The sequence below is a fragment of the Choloepus didactylus genome, chromosome 17 (genome assembly GCF_015220235.1).
Source record: "Choloepus didactylus isolate mChoDid1 chromosome 17, mChoDid1.pri, whole genome shotgun sequence".
Taxonomy (NCBI): Eukaryota; Metazoa; Chordata; class Mammalia; order Pilosa; family Megalonychidae; genus Choloepus; species Choloepus didactylus.
Window position 1 is genome coordinate 64,157,583 of NC_051323.1, and position 25,613 is coordinate 64,183,195.

The window sequence follows — 25,613 nt, forward strand, 5'->3', positions numbered from 1 at the left end:
TAACTCTTTTTATGCTTTTCCCTTTGATAGTCTATCAGTGCCAACAGTGATTTCTGATGCTCTGGTACACACACTTCTACAGGTCCCATGTGATTAAATGTGATTTCAGGTTGCTGTTGTTAGATATGGCCATGACACAGAGGTCTCAAATGAACAACCTTCTTTTTTCCTCAATCCAATTCTATGCCTCCCAATCAGGAATTAATTATTAAGGGCATATACAGTAAATAAATATTCCTAAAATATTACTGAAGAAACTCTTAATTGCAGAATTACAAAGCAGGGAATTATACCGACAACATGTCAATCCAGCACTTCCTAGAGTCAGGGGTTTGGAGACATTTTCTAGCATAAGGCTGTCTTTAAAACACTACTTATTTCATGAACTAGAACATCCTTACTTCTCCCCTCCGCTTTCTCAGACCAGTGAAGTATTCTCTGCCTCACACTGATTTCTACCCTCTCTGAAGTCCCATTACCTTTACCTATCTAGTGAGTATTAAGTTAATGCTTCATTATTTCCAAACCACTGCAGAAACTTTCCTTCCTCCCTCCCTCCCTTTCTTTTAATGCCCTCAAAAACAACACACTGGAAGTTCTTTGGAGAGGGATCCATCCTAACTGTTTTTGCATACCCCAATGGGCACCAGTTGCTCAAATTAATGAGACAAATTCTTTTCTGTTTTTAAAAAGGGATGAATCCCAAATCGAATAAAGTCAAGCCCTCAAAATATGATTCAGGTGAAGATAAAACCTGATGGGCAAATATCCCCTTTGGACAAAGGACATCTTTGAGGGTACTGTGAAGTTGTAGAGATCTTACTGAAGGGAATGAAAAATCTTCAAGTTTAATAGCTTCCAAACTTTTGCTTTACTATGTATTGTGATTAGAATACATTTTATCATTTCACATACTTGCATATATTTATTTTATGACTAGTGTATCTCTATAATCAAAACCTCCTATAATCCAAACTTCTCTCCTTCCCCTATGGGAAGGGAAAAAAAATTTCTTCCACTCTCTGACCTCCCATATTACTCTACCTTTGCTAATTTTTTACTTTAACTTGGATTATGCAAATACACAGGCCTCACGTCTCCCACGCTGGGCTAAAAGGTAACTGAACTCTCTGTATCCCATTCCATCACCTGAACCCAGCACCTAATACAATAAGACACTCAATTCCATATATGTTCACTGGTTTATAATTTTGATGAAATAAAAAACAAAAAATAAACAAACCAAAACACCTCCATACCGGAAAGCAGGAGATCTGGGTTCTAATTGCTTTACTGCATCAGTCAACTATGCTATACTGGACAAGTCAATTCCCTTCTGAGTCAGTTTCCTTCCTTATTAATGAAAGGGTTGAATTTCAGCTCCCTGATTTTCTAGTATTTTAGACATTTTAATTCAACTCAATATACATTTAATGACCCATTATATAGGCTATCTACGCGTATATACATATGCAAACATAGACATCTGTATTCATCTTTCATAAGCAATATTCCTATCTACACTGCTACAATGGGCACAGACAGCAAGCCTCTACTATGTTAACCTCATGGAAGAAATCAATGAAAATAATTAGAATCAACTAAAGTTAATTCTTACTTCAAAAATTATGAAAATGTTATATATCCTCCAAATGGGTTTGTTTTTTTCCTTGGACAATGTCAATAAGGTAAATTTTCAGATTCAACCAGTTACATGTAGTATCATGTGTTTAAACAAGTTTTAAATAAGATGAGGCATGAAGTATTCTAAAAACGCTGCCAAGGATCCTCTCTAACAACACTAAATAGTAATGTAAAATCTGAAGGAAAAAGAAAACCTGTAGGAGTTTGGTTTCAGAAATTTTAATAAAAACTGTCCCTAACTTTTTAAAGGGTTGTAGTGAAAAAGTTATTTTGCAAGTCAATTTGTTTGGACCTCAGAATTCATCAACCCATGTTAACCAGAGTGTGTAAACAGTGGTTAGTTTCCCAAGATACGCTTCAAAAAGCCCATTCATGCAAACTGGGAAAATGCTTATGATAAAACATTTTTTAAAATCAAGGCAAAAAATATTTATCCTACATTTTGATACACTATCTGTAACTATGTTAAACCAAAGAAATACACAGAATTAAAACCCTAGGCCCCAGCCATATCAGATTAAATTTTAAGTGACCTTAGAGTACTAATTTTATTATTTTTATACCTCTGGCTTCCACTACTCTACTTTCTTCCCCAGGAAATAATATGGTGCCTTAAAACAGTATGCATTGAATGCTACCACATTCAAAATGAAAAGTGTATTGAAAGTGCTAGTCCAGGGACTGGAAAACTTTTTCCATACAAGACCAGATAGTAAATATTTAAGGATTTGCTAGCCAAAAAGTCTTGGAGAATGAGTCCACTTACATGAAATGTCCAGAATAGGCAAATCCATAAAGAAAGAAAGAAGATTAGTTGTTGCCAGGGACATGGGGAAGGGGTAACTGCTACTCAGTAGAGTTTCTTTTTTGAGATGGTAAGAATGTTCTAAAATTAGTATATTCTGTGAATATACTAAAAAAAAATACTGAATTATACACTTTAAAAAAGATGAATTTTTTTGTGAAATATCTCAGTGAAGCTGCTATTTACATTTTCAAAGAGGCTTTTTCATTGAAAAACTAAGGAGCTGTTACAAATTTGGTGAATTAAGAGTCCTAATTCCCTATACCGCACTGCATATATGACACATTAGAAACCAGCTTGTATACAGCAATCAAAAAATCTGCAAGTACTTCAAATGAAATGGTACAGACTTTTATCAACAGTCAAATAAATATAGTTAATACTCCAATAAAATTTTATTTTGACTACAACCAGCATTTATTTCAGTAAAATAACAATTAGAAAAAGGCAAGGTATGTGTACAGAGATCAGTGACAAATAGTAATAGGTCTCAACACTGCCTAAATCACTTCTATGCAGCTGTGGTGGATCAGAAAGCAAATACCTGCAAACAAGAAAGCATCAATTAAGTAACAGACCTCTTTTTTCTAGTTGCTTCTAAGCAAATCAATAATATGCTTTGAGTAAATGCAACAAAGTAACAGTACACTATATAAGCAAGGCCAGTAACAAGATCCAGAATATGCTCATTAAAACAACCTACCAATTTGGAGTTAAAGCAGTGACTTGCTAATGAGGTTAACTTTTTACCTAGATTACTAGGTTACTCTGTAATCTATTTCTATACAAGGTTTAAGACTCTATACTTGTTTTCTTAGCATAAAAGGAAAACTGAAAAGTAGCAATATGTTTAAACCAACTTTCCAGTTTGCTAATGCTGTCATTATGCAAAATATCAGAAATGGGCTCATTTTTATAAAGGGAGTTTATTTGGTTACAAAGTTACAGTTTGAAGGCCATGAAAATATCCAAATGAAGGCATCAAAACAAGTACACCTTCACCAACAGAAGGCCAATGGCATCCGGAAAACCAGTGTTAGTTGGGAAGGCACGTGGCTGGCATCTGCTGATCCCGGGTTGTGTTCCAGCGCCACTCTCAGCTCCTGTGTGTTCTTCAAAGTGTCTCTCCTGGCTGCAGCACTAACTTCCTTCTGTTTGTCAGTTCTTTTATATGGCTCCAGTGATTAAATTTAGACCACCCTGAATTGATGGGTTAACACCTCCATGGAAATTATCCAATCAAAGGTCTTGCCCTCAGTTGACTGAGTCACATCTCCATGGAAACACTCAAAGGATTCCAACCTAACCAACATTAATATGTCTGCCTCCACAAGATTGCATCAAAGAACAGGGCATTTGGGGGGGACATAATACATCCAAACCCTCACATCAACAGAGCAGAAACTCATCAACAACTGCCTAAATTTAAAAATGTTATTTATAATGAATATATTCATTTTAGCATCTATTTAAATTCAAGCCACTTATATCCAGAGTTCATAATTTATCTACTTCATTTGCTAACACATTCTTCAAATTACTCTAATGTTTTGTTACAGTGGGAACTATAATTATAACAGATTAACAATTTAAATAAAAGACCAAAATGTGACTTCTTGAAAGTACTTTGCATGCTTGTCATTAGTCATTAGGGAATTTCGATTAAAGCCACCATGAGAAACCACTACACACCCACTGGATTAGCTACAATCATAAAGACAGGTTAATAAATACCAAGTATTGGATATAGATGAAGTGGGACTCTCAAACACTGCTGCTGGGAATAGCCACTTTGGCTATATATGTATATATATATAATCTTAACATACAACCCAGCAATTCTACTCCTAGAAATCTACTCAAAAGAAATGAAAACATTGGTCCCAATAAAACATTTATACAATGTTCATAGCTGCAAAAAGGAAAAAAAAAAAAAAAAAAAAAAAAGGAAACAATCCATATATCCATATATTGGCAAATGGATAAACAAAATGTTGTATATCCATATAATGGAATACTACTCAATAATAAAAAGGAACAAACTATTCATACATGCTGCATCATGGAAGGATCTCAAAAACATTCTGTCAAGTGAAAAAAAGCCATATGCAAAAGCCCACATAAGGTATAATTCCATTTAAATGTAATGTCTAGAAAAGGCAGACTTCTAAAAACAGAGAGCAGATCATTGTTTGCTTAGGGTTAGGGATGAGAGGGACCAATGAGGGAACCTTTTGGGTAACAGAAATGCTCTAAAATAGGATTTTTGTGATGCATGTACAACTCTAAAATACTTTAAAACTACTGAATCATACATTTGAAATAGCTGAATTTTATGTTATGCAAATTTTAACTTCAATAAAGCTATTAAAAGACATCGTACCATGTTTATAATTTCACATGCTGCTATAATTAACAAGAAAAAGTGATCATGATGTGATTTTACCAAGCTTTAAAAAATATCATTTTAAATACCTGCATAATTTCACTAAATAGTACCATATGCATTTTAAACAATCCTCTATTATCCTTTATTTATGCAGTTTCAAATTCTCGGCTAGCATAAATAAGGCTGCCAAAACCTTTCACACCATGTTTTCTATATATTTATAATTATGTTCTTGGGTTTGATTTACAGAAGTGAAAATTTTGGAGTTATAAATTATTTCAGACTTGATACATACTGCTAAGTCCTTTTACTAATAGATTTTATCGATTTACCTTAATACCAGCAGTATATGATAATTATGCCCTCAACCTTTGCTAATGTGGTAGGCAACTAATAATATCTACTTTAATTTGAATTTCTTTGGGAATCACTAATGATGTTGAACATTTTTTATACTTTTATATATTAATTATATTCCCTCTTTTGTGAGCCTGAGCTGTCTACTCATGTCCCTTCCCCCACTAAGTACGAGGGTTTCCATATTCTGATCACCTCATAATACTGACGTTTTCCTTATCATTTTGGTGGCATATGTTTCCCCAATCTGTTCTTTATTTTTAATTTATAGAAGCTTAATTTATTTTTAATCAAAACATCTTTCCATTTGTAACTTATTCTTAAAACTTCTAAATTTAAAAAGTACTTCTCATTCCAGAAGTTTGATAAACATTTGTTTCAATTTTATATTAGCGTTTATCCAGCCTGATTTTATAAGTAACATTAGATATTATCCATCTGGAATTTCTTCTGATGTATATATGCATATGTGATGATAATGTATAAAGCTATAAGCTGGGTTTTTTTCCCTAACTGCCAAAAATTGTCCCACCACCGTTAACTGAGTAATTTGCCTCTTTCCTACTGCAAAACCTACTTTATCATAAATAGTTAATGTTATGAGATTTATTTCCGACTAAATGTTGTTTCATTGAGCTACCTACTCTTCCTCCAGAGGCACACTGTCTTAATTTTACCTCTGATATGTTTAAATAGCTTACATAGCTAATATCCTTTCCCTTCACCACTATTCTTCCTTTTAATAGCTATCTTTCTGCCATACATGTTTATTTCTTCAAAGAAACTGCAGGATAATTTCTAAAAGAAATCCACTTGGAATTCTGATTAATAGTATTGAAGCTATATACCAATATGGGAAGTTGAAGATGTTCATAAGAAAAAAATATGATCCAAAAGATTTAACTCAATCATCTGGAAGCTTCACTTATCTAAAATGTAGCATATTCATATGTCAAATAATTGTTTCTGTACTGACTCTGGAAGGGAAAAAAGAAATATTGTACTTTCACAATATTATTGCAATTTATGTATAAGTGAAATAACACCTCAAGTCTAATTTAATGCCAAATGAAAGGTTTATTATTTTATGGCAATATTTAGAAAAACATACGTCATTAAACCAAATAAACAAAAGAATGTACCAAATAAAATGTATTGCATCATTATTATATTCAGTCAACAAGTATTTACTGAGAGTCTACTATGTGCCATGCATTGCTACATGAGTGTGGGATATATCAGTGATTGACACATTTGTTAAAGCATAAAATGCAAAGCACAGAGTAACATTAAGAAAACGCTACACTCCTAGAACTTAACCTCTTAAAATTTATCTGAAAAATTCAATCTCATATTTTGACTTTTCTCTCAGTTGCTCAGCTAATCTCCCAGATAGTCAGACGTTCCCTCTAGCACAAGGCTTTTTCCTGGAAAGCATGATTAATCCTGGCTGAGCTAAAGAAAAACTCATTTCTAAAAAGCTTCCAAGCCCTGGCTCCTTGGGGTTCCCAAGACCCTCTAATAAATCACTCTTGTTTGCCACAGCTTCACATTCCAGAACCTATCACCACAACTTCCTTCATAGAAAGCATTCCAAATGACCAAGCATAAGGAAAGAAAGTGTGGATTCTTTTTCCCTTCAAAAATCAAAAGGCTCAAGGTTGGGAAAAAATTCTTTTTTAAGTTTGATCTCACGAGCCCAAAGTGATCCCTAGGGGAAAAAAAAAAAAAAAGAAAAAAACAGACCTCCAAAATTTTGAGGCTACACTGGAACTTTCTTGTCTTTTGTCAAATTCAGAAGAGAGCTAAGCATTAAAATTAAGCTTCACTTTCGACACTTCACCAGCACCCTGTCATCATTTATTTTACAAACAAAGGGAAAGCGTGTAACAAGTACTGAAAAACCCAAGGTCTAAAATAAAGTAGCAAAATTCAAGTCGCTTTTATATACCTACACAACATACAAGTATTCATGATAAAACATTCCATTACAAAACATAAAGAAGTTGCCTTAAACAGATATCTACAGATGGTTCATGCTTTGTACACATCTGGCAAATGCCCAAAAGACCAAAGAAAAAAATTCTCATTTCCTGCTGTCCTGCTGTGGGTTAACCAGCAAAAAAGAAAAAGAAAAGTACATTAAGTCCAGATACAGCATTAAATTATTTCAGAAATTAGTCTTGCACCCTCTTCAAGGTCTGAGTTAAAGATATATTACTTCATTCTGGTCCAGTTTATAAACCAGATAATCTAGTGTCATGATCATATATCTTAAAAACATTTTAAACATATATTTTCATCACTATCCTGAGTCATGTAAATTTATTCAATCATCTGAAATGGGCCAAGTGCTAACTTAACATTCCAGAAGCCAAAGGGCTAGTCACAAAAATCTTACTTTCTTGGTCTCATTTTTAAAAAAGAGAAAACTAGTCTCTAGCCATGTTTACATCGGTTTTGTGGCTATTACGAAAATACCACTACCCACATTCCTAAAACAGGCTGCTCATTTGGTAGATGAATTACTGCACTTCAAGATTCTAATAAAGGCTGTTGTATATTCCCTAAAAATACACTTTACTGTGACAAAGTCTAGATTGTATCCAAAAAAGGGGACTATTCCGAATAGCAACCCAAGAGAACCTCAGACTGAATTTGGACATCCCCACACAAGCTCTAAATGAGAAAATTTGAGAGCAGTGAATGAAGATTTGTTTTGTATTAAAATTTCCCATTAGGAAAACAGATAGGGGCATTCAACCCAAGTCTGAGGAACTAGATTAAATTTTAACCTATATTCATATGCTTTAACCTCTAGGGCATCTGAAGAGCAAATATAAGCTGGAAAGAAGGCATGACTGAAAATGCCAACGGTTCCTTCTGGCTAATTATGGGTAAAGCACGTAGTCATTTTTGTCTGTTTTTGTGTCCACCTCAGTGAGTCTGGGACGAGGGATATGCTTGGAAAGGCCTTCGGCCCCTGCAAGGCCGCAGCTGCTGGCTGGTCTGCACCAGGAAGTGTCTCCCATAACATACGCAGGGTCTGAAAAAGAAATCTTCAACCTCATGAAATTGCACTCTGCCCTAGACTGTCTTCTGGTGATAAAATGTAGCCACTGACAATCCCCAAAGAAGTCCCGCCTAGTAGTCTAGTACCCTGGAACACGACTTGGCCTATTTCCTAGAAACTTGAGTTCAAACACACTATCATGAAATGTGGATGTGCATCAGTCCTGTGAAGTCAGACGTCTAACTGCTACTCTGTAATCTCAAGGGTTTAAGGGGAAATTTTTACTCAAAATTTATATTAGGTTCCACTTCAAAATTTGACTCCACCTAATGGAATCCACTATTCTTTTTTAACTATAAATCAGTTATTTCATTTTCTCAGTCACAGACCAAAGCCTCACAGACACAATTACAAACAGGGAAGCAACTATTGAAAAGAAAGTTATAATTCAAACAGAAACATCACCAAAGAAAGTTTTATTTTCCATTTTTCAAAATCAGGACATCACTAAAACCAAATGATTCACAGACGTTTTTTCAAGTCTCCATAACTAACTTTCTTTCAGGTTTAGAGATATGCTCCTTTCGTATCTGTCAATGAACAGCACTTCAAATTCTACATGTTATTTAATATGGAACTATTTATGTTGTTACCTAAAAAGGGGGCCACCCAAATTAGAGACAAGTTTGCTAAGAAATGCAGAGTTAGGTTCAGCTATAAATTACACAAGCATTGACCACATTCTTCCATGGCATGGCAATCGGCCAATGAACAGGGAGCACTGCACGTGAGTGGGAAGTTATCCATTATGCCACTGGGCTTCCAGAAAATAGCAGATGCCACCCTAACCAGAGGAGCTCATGATACAAGAGTAGAGCCACTTTACAGAGTAGGGAGGCAGGCTGAGAAGAAGAAAGTTGGAAAATGTAGGATCTCACCTCTAATTGAAATACTTTGCAAACTTTAAAGCATTCAAAAGTAAAGTATTATCCAGGTACCATGGACCACGTACTTTCTGGAGCACAGATCTATAAAAGTTATATATGGTAAGACAACACACACATTGTTGAGGAGGAGACAGCAGGATTATGTGATAAAAAAACATAAAACTGATTTGTAATCTGTCAAGTTGTACCATCAGGTTACCAAATAGTCAATGAAAGCTTCTCTTGATAGAAGTATTCCAGCTAAGAAATGATGGAATTAGCATATCACCATTTTGCAACCCCTAATGAATGAATGATCTAGAGGGCAATTCAACAAAATACAGTCCCATGACAAACTGACCTGCTCCCTTATTTGTACCACCTGTGAGCTAAGAATGGTTCTTATATTTTGTGATTTATTAAGGAATTCTTCATTTTTAGTAACAACAAAAAAAAAGCAGCTTACATAATAGATAATAGCAAACACAGACACCTAACATGCTGGGCACTGTTCTAAACATTGACGCCTAACAACTTGTTTAACCCTATGACGACCATATGAGTCGAGTCCTATCATCTTCATTTCACACAGGAGGCAGAGAGAGGGAAGGAGCTGGAGTTTAAGCACAGGCAGCTCAGCTCCACGTCAATGCTCTGAGTCACTGTGCTGCTTCCCATCTGTAATATCTAAATGGCACAGACCAGTGAAAACAAGTGGCTCTTTTGACTTCAGTAAGGTACAACTGGTACAGGTTCGACTCGCTTCAATAACGAGCCAGGCACCTGCCAGTGGAAAAACCATTCTCCTTGGAGTCAGTTTACTAGAATGCAAGTTTCAGCTCCTCCTTCTGTCAGCTTTGGGCTCTGAGTACATCTTTTAAATTTTCAAGTCTAACTCTTAAAGCGAAAATAAGGATATTAATATTTTCCCTAACTCATCCATTTACTTTACCTAGTTTGTGCCAGGCATTGTCGCCTGATCTTGGAACATGGGTGAATGGGGTAAAATCATTTCCCTGAAGGAATTCGGAGTCTAAAGTGGAAATATAATAAACTAACTTCATTTACATATAATGTGATGTTTATAACTTAAGAGTTACTGGATATTAGGGGAGTGGAGAAGAAGGAATGTGCAACATTTATCTAGGGTGGTAAGAGGGGGAGGTCTCCTCCTATACTGTGGCGGGGCTGGGGGAACTTACTATCAGTTGGTGGAGGTGGAAGTCTTACTCCCTATTTGGCTTTTTCACCCCCTAACAGGGGTGTTGGGGCATCATGTTACAGACTGGTGAGGTTGGAATTCTAGGCTCCCCTACACGGATTTTGCTAGCTGGGAAGGAGTGGGGTCACAGATTTTCTCTGTTATTTGGTTGGAGTAGAGCAGTTACTGTCTAAAAGTTTTCTCCATGGGCTAAAGAGAGCAGGCTTTTGTTGGGGGCTTTTTCTTTTTCTTTTTCTTTTTCGTCTTCACCTGTTGGTATTTCAAAATTGCCAGAATCTTCAGCTCCTAGATTGAGATATAAGAGGTAAAAAGAAAATCTACTCATTACCCTGTCATTCATCAGGTCCCCTAGTCCCCAGCTGGTCTGCCTGCTCTTCACCGTAAAGAGTCTTCTTATGTTTTCTTTATATATAATTTCCAGTATTATTAGTTGTACTAAAACTGCAGGAGGAATATGAAAATGTACTCCATCTTCCCCTGGTTCTTACATTTTCAAGTCTTGGAGGAAAAAATCAAACTAATGACAATATTTTGTGACATGTAAACATTATATGAAATTCAAATTTCAGTGTCCATAAGTAAAATTTTACTGAAACACTGATATGCTCATTCATTTATATGTTGCCTATGGCTGCTTTTTTTGCTACAACAGTATATGTGAATAACTGTGAAGAGACGTAACCAGACATTATGTACAGCCTGATGGAAGAATCCAATACCACGTATTCTTGGGGATATAGTGATTTCGTATTAGAGGATTTCAAAGCTGACCAGGAAAAGGGTTTGACCACTAGCTGGCAGTAACGCACAACTACTACAGGGGGTGGGAGATATTTTGACAGGTTTGTAGAGGCCACCAGGGAGAGGGAGCCACCAAGGGGAACCTGGGCAAGGTGAGATCTCCCAGAGGGAGAAGAAAGGAATGGAGGGGGTGCTTACATGTCTCATTCCCCTATGATAGTACAGAGGAGTTTTCCACAGCTACATGGCACATAATATTGCAACAGAATGAATGCCGGCTTTCTTCTATTAAGACATTGAAGAAATTTGCAAAAATGTAAAAAAAGTAAATAAATAAAAAGGTCAATCTTCTCACTAAATATTTTTTTGTTTTGGAAAATAATTACAAAATATGTTATTAATGGTAACATACACAAGGTTTATTAAATTTCAAAAACAGCAAACATTAATATGCTTACTAGGGTCCTCAATAATTTTTAAGAGTGTGAAGGGTCCTGAGACAAAGTCTGTGAATTGCTGCTTTAGATCCACCTACCAATTTACAGAAAACAAAGGAAGAGGTATCTTTCAAATACTGTAGAAAGGTCTACAAGACAAACAACAAATTCATCAACAAAAGAATCACAAGATGAAAAAAAAAAAAAAAAAGGAGGGGTACCTATATGTTAAAAAAAGACTAAAAAGACTTAACCTGTAACAACTTGCTAACCTTATTTGGTTACAAATTCAGACAAATTATAAAATGAAATGGGTGTTTACAAAATAATTGGAAATATGAACACTAACTGGAAAGTTGATATGGGAATTATTATTAATCATTTTCAAGTGTGATAATGATGCTGCGGATATGGTTAGTAAGTTTTTATCATTTAAGAGACATACTGAAATCTCCGCAACATGACACAGGGGAAGCAGGAGTGGATAAAGACTGGTCCTCGTTCAAAGATTTAGCATTAGTTGATAACTGTTAAAGCACATGGGGAATATTATTCTATTTTTTGTATGTTTGAAATTCTCCATAATAAAAAGTTATAAACTATAGATTTCATGACATTCCTCCACTAAGAAGTATGATTATGCTGAATAATCAAGCATGCATCCCAGGCTGTAAGTGGTCTGCAGCCATGTTCTGAGAGCACTGTGCTACTAATTCATGAATTTCCGATACTACACTCCAAACGACTCAGGCCTCTGCTTGAACACTGCCATAATCGACACATCTCTACCTCCAGAGGGAGTCCACTAAACATCTGCCTGATCCTATTGTCTTAAACAAATAGTAATTAATTTAAAACAAACAAAAAAACAACTGTGAGGCATTATCCTTTCCTCCTTTAAATTTCTTAAAAGTTTTTTTAAAAAACTTGTTTTTTACTTGTATACAAAAAGCTACAATACAAAATAGGAAGTATTGATATCTCACAATATATTATAAATTGCATCCTCCACAGTATATAGCACTGGAGAGAATGTACAGTAGGTACACACTGAGTTGGAAGATGTGTCCCAATACTTCAAAGTATCAATTTAGTAAAAGCAAACAAAGCCAAAGAGTTAAAAATGAGAATAACAGAAGTCTGTGTGTTGTGCACAAGTACAAAGTCACTGAATTTAAGCAAAGAATTGAACCTTATCTAATGTGTACTCCAGGTCAAGAAAGGAAGAGACTAATTGGATTGAAGCAGTCAGAGAAGTCCTCTTCAAGACAGAAGTTTAAGCTGGGCCTTGAAGTGTAAGATCTGGACAACAAAATTAAAAAAGAGAAAAGAAAAGAAAAAAGACGACGTGTTCCTGGAACAGTAATAAAAATCAAATTCAGAAGGAAGGACTGCAGTATGTTTGGCAATAAGATGATATTAGCTAAAAAGAAGTGGGGAATAAAACTGGGTAGGTTGGGCAGATTAAAAAAAATATATTTACAGCCTCCCCCTTCCCAGCCCCGAGGATCTGGGGGAAGGTGCAGAAGTGTTGGACTTCCTCACCTGGTCTGGTGTTGATGTTGTCACAAACATTGGAACTGGCGGTTTGATGTGCTGAGCCCTCGAGCATGGGGCTTGCCCTTATGAAGCTCATTACTGCACAGGAGAGTCTAAACTTGCATGTAATTGTGCCTAAGAGTCTCCCCCTGAGTACCTCTTTGTTGCGCAGATGTGGCCCTCTCTCTCTCTAACTGAGCCATCTCGACAGGTGAACTTGCTGCACTCCCCCCTACGTGGGACCTGACTCCCAGCGTTGTAAATCTCCCTGGCAATGCAGAATATGACTCCCGGGGATGAATGTGGACCCGGCATCATGGGACTGAGAATATCTTCTTGACCAAAAGGGGGATGCAAAATGAGACGAAATAGTTTCAGTGGCTGAGAGATTTCAAATGGAGTCAAGAGGTCACTCTGGTGGACATTCTTATGCACTATATAGATAACACCTCTTAGGTTTTAATGTATTGGAATAGCTAGAAGTAAATACCTGAAACTACCAAACTCCAACCCAGCAGTCTGGACTCCTGAGGACAATTATATAATAATGTAGATTATAAGGGGTGACAGTGTGATTGTGAAGACCTTGTGGATCACACCCCCTTTATCTAGTGTATGGATGAGTAGAAAAATGGGGATAAAAACTAAAGGACAAATGGGGTGGGATGGGGGGATGATATGGGTGTTCTTTTTTCACTTTTATTTTTTATTCTTGTTCTGGTTCTTTCTGATGTAAGGAAAATGTTCAGAGATAGATTGTGGTGATGAACGCATAACTATGCTATCATACTGTGGACAGTGGATTGTATACCATGGATGATTGTATGGTGTGTGAATGTATTTCAATAAAATTGAATTTAATAAAAAACAAAAACAAAAACAAAAAAACTGGGTAGGTTGGTTGGAGACTGCTAAGAGAAAGCCTTAAAATCTAGGAAAAGTAGGGACATGTGACCTATTCTTGAATAGTGAAGTGAAGAGATATAGTGTCCTACCAAGACTTCTTTTTTTGGTGAGTTCTTAACCTCTTGAGCTCAGTTGACTCACATGTAAAATGGGCATAAATATCCTATTTCATAATGTGGCTGTGAAGGTAGGATTTATTAAATAAAATAATATCCTTCAAGTACTTGTGCCAAAGTAGGCAATTAATAAAAGGTGGTTATGACTAAGAGACTTTTTTAAAAATAGGCCTTGGCAGTGAGATGAAATAAACTGAACAGGGTTGATTAAACAACATTTGAATTTCTTACCAATGTTTCATGGATGGTGGGTCTCTGCCACTGATATATAATACACTGCAGAGTTAAGTTAAACCAAATGTGAAATATCTTGTCTTACTCAGAGTTATGCAAGTTTATTCAAACAATGTCAGACACTAAGCAGAGCCAGCCCTGAACTTTTCAATTCACTAACAAATGAGGGAATAAAAGGAGAAATAACGCCCATTTAAATCCAGTTTGTTTTTCTTTGGACATTTAACAAAGTTGATTAAGACATTCCTTTACCTTCCAAAGATTACAATTTGGCAGAAAAGATTAGACATATATACAAATAACTATAATTCAGAACAGAAAAAAAAAGTCAAAATGCTTTCAGAGAACAGATAAAGCTCTGAATCTGTAACTGCCTAACACACAGTAAGGGTTTAATATATGTTCCAGGAATCTATAATTTCATGGAAGAAGTGGCAAATTTGGCCCCAGCTGCTGAGCAGACACAGAAGATGATTTTCCAGGCCAGGAGAACAGCTTGAGCAAAGGCTTTGAGGGGGGAAAGCACCAGTAGTTTTCAGAAAATGCCAAGTGGGTTATTAGCTTATGAAACACAGCCCGAGGGAACAGTGGGGTGGCAAGTCTATAAAGATGGGTAGGGGCCAATCACAAACAGCCTTAAATTCCAGATACTAGAGTTTGAAACTTATTTGATAGGCAAGAAGAAACCTCTTAATATTTTTTTTTTTTTTTTTTTTTTTTTTTTGAAAAGAGGAGTAATATGGCCAGAGAGGTGCTTTAGGAAAACCTAGAACCAATGTGAATGACAGAACAGTTAAGCTGAAGGATACTCAAGGGCGGGGGCCATACCTTTCCACGTCTGAACCTCCTCAGCTGCACCTTCACTGCACCCTGCATCGGTAAGAAGCTCAGCAGCAGGCAGCAATCCCAGAGACCGTGGATGGGCGAGAAGACCTCGGTCTCTGGGGGAGGAAGAACTACAGGCACTAGCACATGGCTAGGAAATCCATGTCCCCAAGAACACACTTCACAGAAGGAATCCACTTGAAAGAGAGTGACACCCTGGGGCAATATGAAGAATTCTTTCAGAGACTTCCAGAGATACTATGTTAATGGAGCGCAGATATACCAGGCAAGGTCTCAACCCTCAAGGCATTTATTATATAGATGGAAAGAATACACACACACACACACACACACACACACACACACACACATATATAACAAAGTATAATGGTACAATTTGAATGAAGTAACAGAGAAAGCTAATGAAGTACAGCAGTGGGGACTTCACACTATACCTGAAGTTTGGGCTCTAGTTCTAACTCAGCTATTAACTCATTCTGAGGCCTTGAATAAACTGTTTTACCTCTCTAGGCAATTTCTCCCCTACAAAATAAAGGAATCATTTAGTGGACCAGTGTGGTGGATCCGCTTTAGTGTTTAGTAGATTAGCTTAGTGGATTCCAACTTTTTCACAATTTTTTTTTTAAATGTTAAATGAATTTCTTAGATCTCCACATTACCGTAATTGTCTTTTTAGTACATACCACAAATTCCACAACTGCTTTAAATGTGTCTTTACCAACCTTTAAAGGAAAAACAGAAACACATACATGCACACATTATTTGTTCCACCTCAAACACTTAATACGAGCATGGATTTTCCAGCTACTTGGAATACCTCTACAGCCCAACAGGGTACTTGATTTGCATTCCCTAAAGATTCTCCCAGCATTAATATTGCTATTTTATGCTTATCTGAAAGATAGTACCAGAGTGAAAATAAAATTAGGAAAAAGGGAGCGAGAAAGACAAGGATGGATTCAAGAGAAAATACTTTGATAGGAACTCGGCAAGAAAGTGGAGCTAGGGAACAAAGAAGAGGTAGAAACCAGAAGTGCCATTCACAGACACGGTGAAGTCAGGAGAAGGCAGAATTTTAGAGGAAAGAACCTGAGTGGTAGGAAAAAAATCAACATCCACAACCATAGTTACCACTCATTGAGCATCTCCTAAGTTCCTGGCATGATGTTAAATACTTTAAAAATTAATACAGGCACATGGTTTAAAAAAATCGAAACAGTACAAAAAGGTGTACAATGAATAATTTCCTTCTCATCCTAGATTCCTAAACTCCCATACTCCCTCTCCAACAGCAATGATGTATTAGCATTTTTACTGTTATCCTTTCTGAAATGTTTATATTTGCCTTCATATTTAGTTTTCACAATTCTCTGAGACAGATGGTATTACTTTATAAATTAAGAAACTGAGTCTTAAAGACTGGGCTGAGGTCACAGGGCCATAACGGACAGAGCTGGGAGTAGAGGGTGGGCCCAACCACTCATGCACAAACCATCTCCTAAAGAAACGCTGGCACAGCAGTTCAAAGATGTAAGAGTTTGTAATAACAAAAAACTGGAACCCAAATAAATGTCCATCAGTCAAGGTCTGGTTAAATCATAGCACATTTATATAGTGAAATAATATGCAGCCATTAAAATCAAGGTTAAAAAAATAGTAAGGTAGATCCAGATATGCTATCTTCTTGGAAAACCTATAAGATGACTTGTTAAAAGCCAATTGCAGAATTGCACAGTTTTGATTCCAAATTTGAAGTAATCAAATGTATGTGCATATAAACATTTTCTGTAAATGTTTGCTTTGTAATCTCTTTTGCTTTGATACCAATTTAACTTTAATAGCATACATAAACTATATCCCTCTGTCCCCCCACCTTTATGTTTGTGTCACAAATTATATATTTATACATTGAGTCCAAAACCATTCATTTCTCATTACATTTTATACATTTGCCTTTTAGATCCTGTAGGAAATAAAAAGTAGAGTTACAAATCAAAAATACAATAGTACTGGTATTTATATTTGCTCATGTCATTATTTTTACCAGAGATCTTTATTTCTTCATGTGGCTTCAGTCAAGTGCCTGGTGTCCCTTCCTTTCAACCCGCAGCATTTCTTGTAGGGCCTGTCTAGTGATGACAAAGTCCTTCAGCTTTTCTTTATCTGGGACTGTCTTAATCCCTCTCCCATTTTTGAAAGACAGTTTTGCCAGATAACAAATTCTGGTTGGCAATTTTGTGCTTTCAGCAATTTAAATAAGTCTTCCCACAGCCTTCTTATCTCCATGATTTCTAGTAAGAAACTGGCACTTAATCTTATTCAGGATCCTTTGTGTGTGACACATCACTTTTCTCTTATACCTTTCAGAACTTGCTCTTTATCTTTGGCATTAAACAGTTTGATTACGACATTGGCACAGTGGAGGTCTATTGGGATTTATCCTGTTTGGAGTTTGTAAAGAATCTTGGATGTGTACATCATGTCTTTTGATAAATATGAGAAGTTTTCAACTATTATTTCTTTGAAGATTCTCTCTACCGCTTCCTCTTTTACTTCCTCTGGGACTCTCGACAGGGCTTACATGGATGTGCTTACTGGTTCTTCAGGGTCGTCAGGCTTTGTTCACTTTTCTTCATTCTTTCTTCTTTCTGGTTCTCAGACTGAATGATTTCAAGTGTCTCATTTTCAAGGTCACTGATTCTTTCTTCTTCTACAGGGTGTTTTAAGTTCTGTTCCTACGATCTTCAGCTCACTTTGGTTCTTTTCATAATTTCCATCTCTCTAAGGATGTTCTCTGTGTTCATCCGTCATTTCCCTGATTTCCTTTAGTTCTTTGTCCATGTTTCCCTTTAGCTCTTTAAGCATATTTAGGAACATTTTTTAAAAAGTCTTTGTCTTATATATCCCAGGTCTGGTCCTCCTCATTGATGGTATCTAATGCTTTAATCTTCTCCTTTGCCTGGGCCATTGTTTCCTGCTTTTTTTGTATGGTTTGTAATCTTTTATTGAAACCTAGACATTTTGATATTTTAATGTGTAATTGCTGGAATTTAGACTCTGACGTGTCTATTCTTTAAGGTTGTATCCAATTAGTGTATAATGTTGACGGCTAACTAAAAAAAAACAAAAACAAAAACAAAAAACACCTTTGCAGACTGACCTGTGGAAGTGCTCTCCCCTTCAGGGCTTATCCATACAATGAGTTTAAAGAACAGCTCCAGACCAAAGTCAGGGCCTCCTTGATCCTTTGTGTACAAGCATCCTGTCTTGGGCAAGCACAAGTGGCCCAAGGAATCCCCCTGCACACTCTGAACAGCCCTCTTCCCCAGTGTACTGATTTGTATATATTATGTCCCCCAGAAAAAGCCATATTCTTTAATGCAATCTTGAGGGGGGCAGATATATTAGTGTGGATTAGGTTGGAACATACTGGTTCAGTATTTCCAAGGAGGTGTGGCCATACCCATTCAGTGTGGGCCTTGACTGGTTCCCTGGAGCTCTATAAAAGCTCAGACAGAAGGAGCTCATAGCTAGCGGTAGCTGAGACAGATATTTTGAAGGTGGCTGTTGAAAGCTGATGCAGACATTTTGGAGAACACCATTTTGAAATGCAACCTGGGAGCGAGCAGACTCCAGCCATGTGCCTTCCCAGCTAACAGAGGTTTTCCGGACACCATTGGCTATCCTCCAGTGAAGGTACCCGATTGTCAATGCATTACCTTGGACACTTCATAGCCTTAAGACTGTAACTGTGCAACTAAACAAACCCCATTTTATAAAAGCCAATCCATTTCTGGTGTTTTGCATTTTGGCAGCACTAGCAAACTAGAACACCTAGGAAGCAGTTTCTTCATGGTCCCAGGCATTGATTGTCCTATTGCTAAGCCAGCAATCCCTTGCCCCAGGCAGCACAACATGACTGCTCTCCCCGTGTTCAGTAGGAGAGTTCCATGAGCTACCCACTACAGACAGAACAAGTTCTGGGATGGAGAGTCCCTCAGGCACCACCAGATGGATTGGGCCAGACATACTGTGTATGTGGGATACTCTGTACCTTCCAGAAATGAGACTTGCAATCCACACTGGGAGTGCAGCCGGCTCATGCTAAGCCAATGATAGGTAGGCGAGGGGCCAGCCAGGGTACCACAATACCCTACCACTTTTAAGTAGGCTTTTTCTTGAATTGGCACTCACCTCTTTACTACAGGCCTTTAACTGTTTCTGGAACTTCTAAAGAGATGCTTCTGCCACTTCTTCCTTGCTGTTCAAAGCCTCTGCAGGAAGGCAAAGTCCTGAAGCACCTCGATCCACCATCTTGAGCCAAGTGAGGGGTCAACAATTTCTTTTTTTTTATTTACTCGGTTTTTAAAATAACATTTTTTTAAACTTTTAAGTTAATTGTGCAATACAGAAAACAAAAACACAAGAAGTAAAGAACACAAAAGTCATCCAGAATCACAAGCAGTTTACAATTGGACATATCCTTCTAGATCCTCTATATGTATACACACAACTGAGCATCATTTTTAAGTGGTTGAGATCAAACAGAATGCACCATGTTTTTTTCATGAATATTTACCAACTCAAAGTCCTAAAGGATGAGTATTGTGATAACCAAGAATATATGATACCAACTCAACCAGGGGAAAAAATGTATTCTTGCCTCCACCAATTTCATTTTCAAATATCCTTGATCAAAAAACGGTACAACCCCTCTGGAAAAGTTTGTCAGTTTCTTACAAAACTAAACATGCAATTACCATGACCCCGGCAACTGTACACTCTTGGGCACTTATCCCAGAAAAATGAACTTATGTTCACATAAAAAAAAAAAAAGTAGACACAAATGTTCATAACAGCTTTATTTCATAATAGCCACAAACTGTCAACAGTCTACATGTCCTTCAACAGGTGAGAACAAGTAAAGAAACTATGATACATCCACACCATGGAATACTAGTCAGCAATAAAAAGGAACAAACATTTTTGAAATGACCAAATTTTATACAAGGGGGACAGATTAGTGGTTGCCAGGAGTTAAGGAGGGGAGCTGGTGGAAGAAGAAAGGTGGGTATGTATATAAGACAATTCTTGTGGGATAGAACTTCTCTGTATTTTGATGTCGTGGTGGATACATGCATCCATACACATGAATAAACTGTGGAGAGCACACACACACAAACACACACACACACACAACTACAAGTAAAACTGGGGAAACGTGTATAACACTGTGGATTGTATTTGGTATCATGGTTGTGATACTGTACTACAGTTTTGCAAGATGTTACCATTGTGGGGTAAATGGGTAAGGATACACTGGATATCTCTGTATTATCTGTTACATCTACATGTAAATCTACAATTATCTCAAAAATGTCAACTAAAAATGTTCTTCATGAAACAGTACAAATTACTGCCTTTATTAAATCTTCATGCTTACCCTCTTTTTTGTTTATTTATGGTAAAATGGGAGGTATGCATAAAGCACTTGTACTACATACCCAAGGAAGATGTTTAAGAAAAAGCACATCTGTGACTGAGTGATGAGCTGAATTAGATGCTTTTTTCATGAAACACCATTTTTTACTAGAAAGAACTGACAGATAAAGTACAATTATTTAGACTTGTACTGAAATGTGAAAATGAACAAACTGAGTCTGTCACTTTGAGGAAAACGATAATATTTTGTTGCCAATAAGAAAAATCAAGCTTTCTTTTCTTAATCCTTTGCTCTGTTTTGTTTGAAATATTGTTTTTTTTTGTTGCTGTTTTTCAATTTTTTGATAAAGTTAGAAAACTTAGAAAAAAATCAAGCTTTCAACTGAAAATTAGAATTTTAGAAAACTTGTATCTGTTACCTTAAGCTTGACTGCTTCCCAATACTTACAGACTTTTCTAATGAAATCAGTGGTGAATGAATGGTATTTAGTAATATTGTCTAATGAAATGCACCAACATTTAAAAGACCTCCCTAGCTCAGTGAACCAATATTTTCCAAATGACAAGCATATGATGTTAGTATAATACGCATGGGTAAGAAATTCAAAACCTATGGATTTTAATGTAACAGTAGGTAAAGTTCATTGTGAGGGTTGCAGATTCCACATTGAAGCTAACGTTTAACTATCACTTACCCAGTTTAAATGTAATATAAACAAAATACCCACAATCATCTGGAAAAGCTATTAAAATACTCCTCCCTTTTCCAACTACATATTTGTGAAAGAGTACATTTTCTTCATATGGTTCAATCAAAACAGCATATCACAATAAACTGAATGAATGCAAAGTAGATGAGAAGCTGCCTTCTACAAAACCAGACATTTAAGAGATTTGCAAAATGTGAAGGAATGCCACTTGGTGTTTGTGTTGGAAAATACCATTTTTCATAAAAATGTGTTATGTATGTTAATGTCATAGATTTATTGTTATTTTTAACAAATTCATAAATGTTTTTTAAATGTCTCAGTTCTAATTTCTAACACAGTAAATATCTATAGACATAACCATCATAAGCAAAAGTCTTTGGCTTCACCATAATTTTGAAGAGTGAACAGAGGTTCTGAAAACAAAATGTTTGAGAACTGATCTTTATTAGACTCTGCTAGAATATAATTTATTAACTCAACAAACATTTATTTGTTGTTAGGTACTTTGCTAAGCACTGAGGTAGTACCTGCCCTCAAGGTATTTATAATATAACGGACAATACAGTTCAATAATGAAAACTAGAAAGGTTTGTTTAAAATACGTTCTTTCCTAGAGAGTCTGTTACCCTGACATATAATTTAGAAATACTGTAGTTTACCTTTTATCAATTGTAAAATACAAACAAATGTGGTTAGGTTTCTTACTGGAAAGAACATCAATTAGAGAAATGCTTTGGCCTCTTCCCATCAACATAACTTTTTAAAAACTTATTTTAGTCTTCCTTTTCCTGCTCAAGACAGAATTAGAATTTAACTGCATTTAACTTTTTAGAAAAGTGGGTTTCATTTAAAATATTAACACACTATGCACAGAAGAACCACATCCACCAAAACAGAAAACACAACAATATCTCTTTTCAATTCTCAAGCAAACTTCGTGGCTCCAAAGCATGAATACAAATAAACTGCTACAATGTGGACTGGGAAAGACTGGCCAGCAACCGAGCACGTCTGTGCAGACTGTCTGCCCGAAGTGAACTCTCCGTTCAGAGGAACCACACTTAAGAGGATCCTCTCCGTTTGGCAGGTCTGGGGGCGTTGCGACCAGGTCCCCGAGCTAGCGCCGAGCTGGGTGCGGGGTGTGTGCGCCCCGCTGAGGGAGGCGGCTGCAAAACTTCTTTAAGAAGTGCGGGATTCCACTCTAATCCCCTGCAGGCAAGAGGACTGGCCCTCTCCTCCCCCTACCGCGCGCCCGGGCGGAGCTGAGCCCCGGCCTGCCCTCCGCCGCCCACGGGCCCAGAGCGCAGCGAACTGCGCTCTCCCCACCCGCTTCCCTGGGGATTCCAGGGCCCGTGGCTTCCGTCCCAGCTACCTCAGCTGCCTCCTCAACGCGGAGCCGGCCCTTCCCACGCCCACCCCACTCGGAGTTCTGATCCACTTTCCGAAGCTAAAAGTCCCGGAACGGTGCCGCTTCTGCCCGCGGACACTGGCCGGCTCGCCACCGCCGCGGCCGCACCGCGGCGCAGAGATGGGGAAGGGGCAGGAAGGGACACGTCGACGGGAGAGAAAAAAAAGGTACCCGACCGCAGCCCCGGTCCCTCCCTACAGTCCCCCTAGTGGAAAATGACCATAAAAATCCCAAGGTGATCCCGCCGCCCCGGCGCTGAACGATCGCGCCAAGTTGATCCCGCAGCCCCAGCCGGCGCCCCCAAAGCTCGGGCTCCGCCCCGCCGCAGTCCGCGGGCCGACGTGGCGGCAGCCGCGTCCCCGAGCTCCCGGCAGAGGGACGCGGAGGGCGGGGAGGCGGGAGGAGGCGCCCGCCCCGGCCGCGATGAATGGAGCGGTCGCCCAGCTGGGAAGGACCCGTGGCTCCTTACCTGTTGGTCATTCCCGCCGCGACACCCAGCATCTTTGCGCAGCTCGGGGACCCGCCGCGGACGCCGCCGTCTCCCCCAGCACCTCGGTTCCCGGCGACCGCTCCAACTTTGTCCTCGTTCCCTTCCCTCTACTGGCGGGCGCGTGTGGAGCGGGGGCGGCCAGGCTGGGCAGGGCCCGGAGAGGGGCCAGTTTCCAAAAGCAGGAAGGAGAGGCTGGGAAGGGGCGGGGAGGCCGCTGCCGCCTCCTCCTCCCACCCCGAGCAGGCCAATGGCGCGGCGGGAGCCCGGCTGCGCTGTGCGCCTCGGAGGAGCAGGCCGCGCGGGGGCGCGTTCCCCGCCGGCGGCGAGGCGGGCGCGGGGCGGCGCGGGGCAGCAGAGCAGGAACTCCCGGCTCCCGGCCTCGGCCCGACTCTCGGCCGTGCGGGGTGGTCTAGCCGGCGGGGACTGGGGGCTTTGAGTCCTCACAGGGCTCCGCTTTAGACCCGGGAAGGTGGGGAGAAAGGCCCGACGAGTGACCCGAGGTTTTCTCGGGAGCCACCGGGCGCGCCCCAGCTCCCGGGCCTTTCTCCCTACGTTGATATGTCAGTCCTGGCCTTTGCCTCCCCTCCGGGGCGAGGGTGCCAATTTCCGCGGGCGGAGACAGCGGAGCTTGTCGTCCTTCCTCCGAGTCACCTCAGGATTTGACTTGGCCGGTGGGTCACGTGGGTCTGGCAGCAGGACTTTGGAGCTAAGGTGTGAGGTTTCATGGGGTTCTACCCCTTACTCGCGATGGGTACTAAGGACACAATGTGAGAAGGTGGTTGGCATCAAGCAAGCAAAGGAAGAGAGCGCGCCAGACTTCCAGGAGGGGAGGGAGGGCCCTCGTCTGGTTCTGCCACCCTGGAATCCCTCTGCCCCGCCCACAGCTTGCACAGTTTAGGTGTGCTCCCTAAGGAATTTCCCTCCACTTACAAATTAGGGAAAGTTAACCTTTGAGAGGCTCCAGTCTCGGTTCTGTGTAACGTTTTCTTCCTTTCTTGCCCTCAATCTCTTCCTCCATTCCCTCTACCAAAACCTGAAATCTGAAAACTATCACATGTAGGTATTCTGAATTATTTATGCTAGATACAAGTGATTTTGCAACTATACTTATTTTCAAGTTTGTAGAATGAAAAGTTGTATCCTGTCTAGGCATGGAGGGTTGGGGATTGAATCCCTTTGACATCTTTATATCAAAATGATCCCAGACAGAACATTATATTTAAAAGTAAAAATTTAACCCGTGAAAATACTAGAAGAAAATATGAGAGAAAAAGATGAAAGTTGGAATGGTGAGAGCTTGTCCAAACAGGATATAAACCCCAGAAAAATTAAATCATAAAATTAAACCTTGGCAAGTGTGTTCAAATAGAAATCTGTAATTTCTGCAGAGGAAACAAATATGACAAATGGCAAACTGAGAAAAATATCTGTAATATGAATGATGAACAAGGCCTAATTTCCTTATTACAGAAGGAATTGGTAAGAAAAATCAACTCAGAGAAAAATAGAAAAGGTATATAAACAATTTTCCACAGTTTTCCACAGAAAAAATAAATACAAATGACTTTTCAAAGCACAAAATGTATCCGTTATCATAAAAAAATAACACACATTTTCGCATAACAGGCAAAGATAAAAAGTTTAATAATGGACTGTTTTGATGAGGATACAGGGAGCACATATTTTGATTCTGTGTTGATGGGAATATATATCTGTTCAGTTTTTACAGAGGGCAAGCTGGTACTACCATAAAGTAAAATTCAGCTCCCCTTTGACCCAGAAAATCCACATTTTGGAATTTATCTTAGGGATGGATTCTCACATATATACAAAGAAATATGTACAAGTTTTAAAGGTACCTAGGGAAATTTTTTTTTTATTTTGAAATAAATTCAAAGTTATATGAACAGTTGCAAAAACAATACTAGCCCCATACACAGAATTCCATCATACCCTGACCCCCCTCCCCCGATAGCTCAATCCACCATCTTTAACATGCTGTCACATCGCTATTTCTTTCCCTCCCTCCCTCCCTCCCTATCTATCATCCATCATCTATTGCTGTCTTCTGAACATATGAGAGCTAGCTGCACACATCCTTGAACATACACTGTAATTCACATATACACTTCCCATGAACAAGAACATTCTTTTATGCAATTCCATTAAGTACAGCTAAGAAGTACAAGAGATTCAACAATGATACAAAGCTTACATTCTATATTTCCTTTTCTTTTGTCTCCACTGTGTCCCTTTGAGCCACCTGTCCTCTATCCTCCAATCCCATCCAAGTTCATCCTTAGCATTCAATTGTCGTCTAGTTAGACTGTCTTTTTTTTTTTCAGTTGTGGAAACATACATACAGCCTAAATCTTCCCATTCCACCTC

The 25,613-nt window shown here is 38.5% G+C and overlaps 1 protein-coding gene across 1 annotated transcript in view; it reads right to left on the reverse strand.

The window, feature by feature from the left end:
- LIMS1 (LIM zinc finger domain containing 1) overlaps positions 1-23,791 on the reverse strand; it is a 200,505-nt gene extending 176,714 nt beyond the window's left edge. The window contains exon 1 of the mRNA XM_037806950.1: positions 23,205-23,791. Coding sequence (XP_037662878.1) covers positions 23,205-23,236 — 32 coding nt within the window. The 5' untranslated portion in view covers positions 23,237-23,791. The remainder of the gene's footprint in view (positions 1-23,204) is intronic.
- Between the last annotated feature and the right edge of the window lie 1,822 nt (positions 23,792-25,613).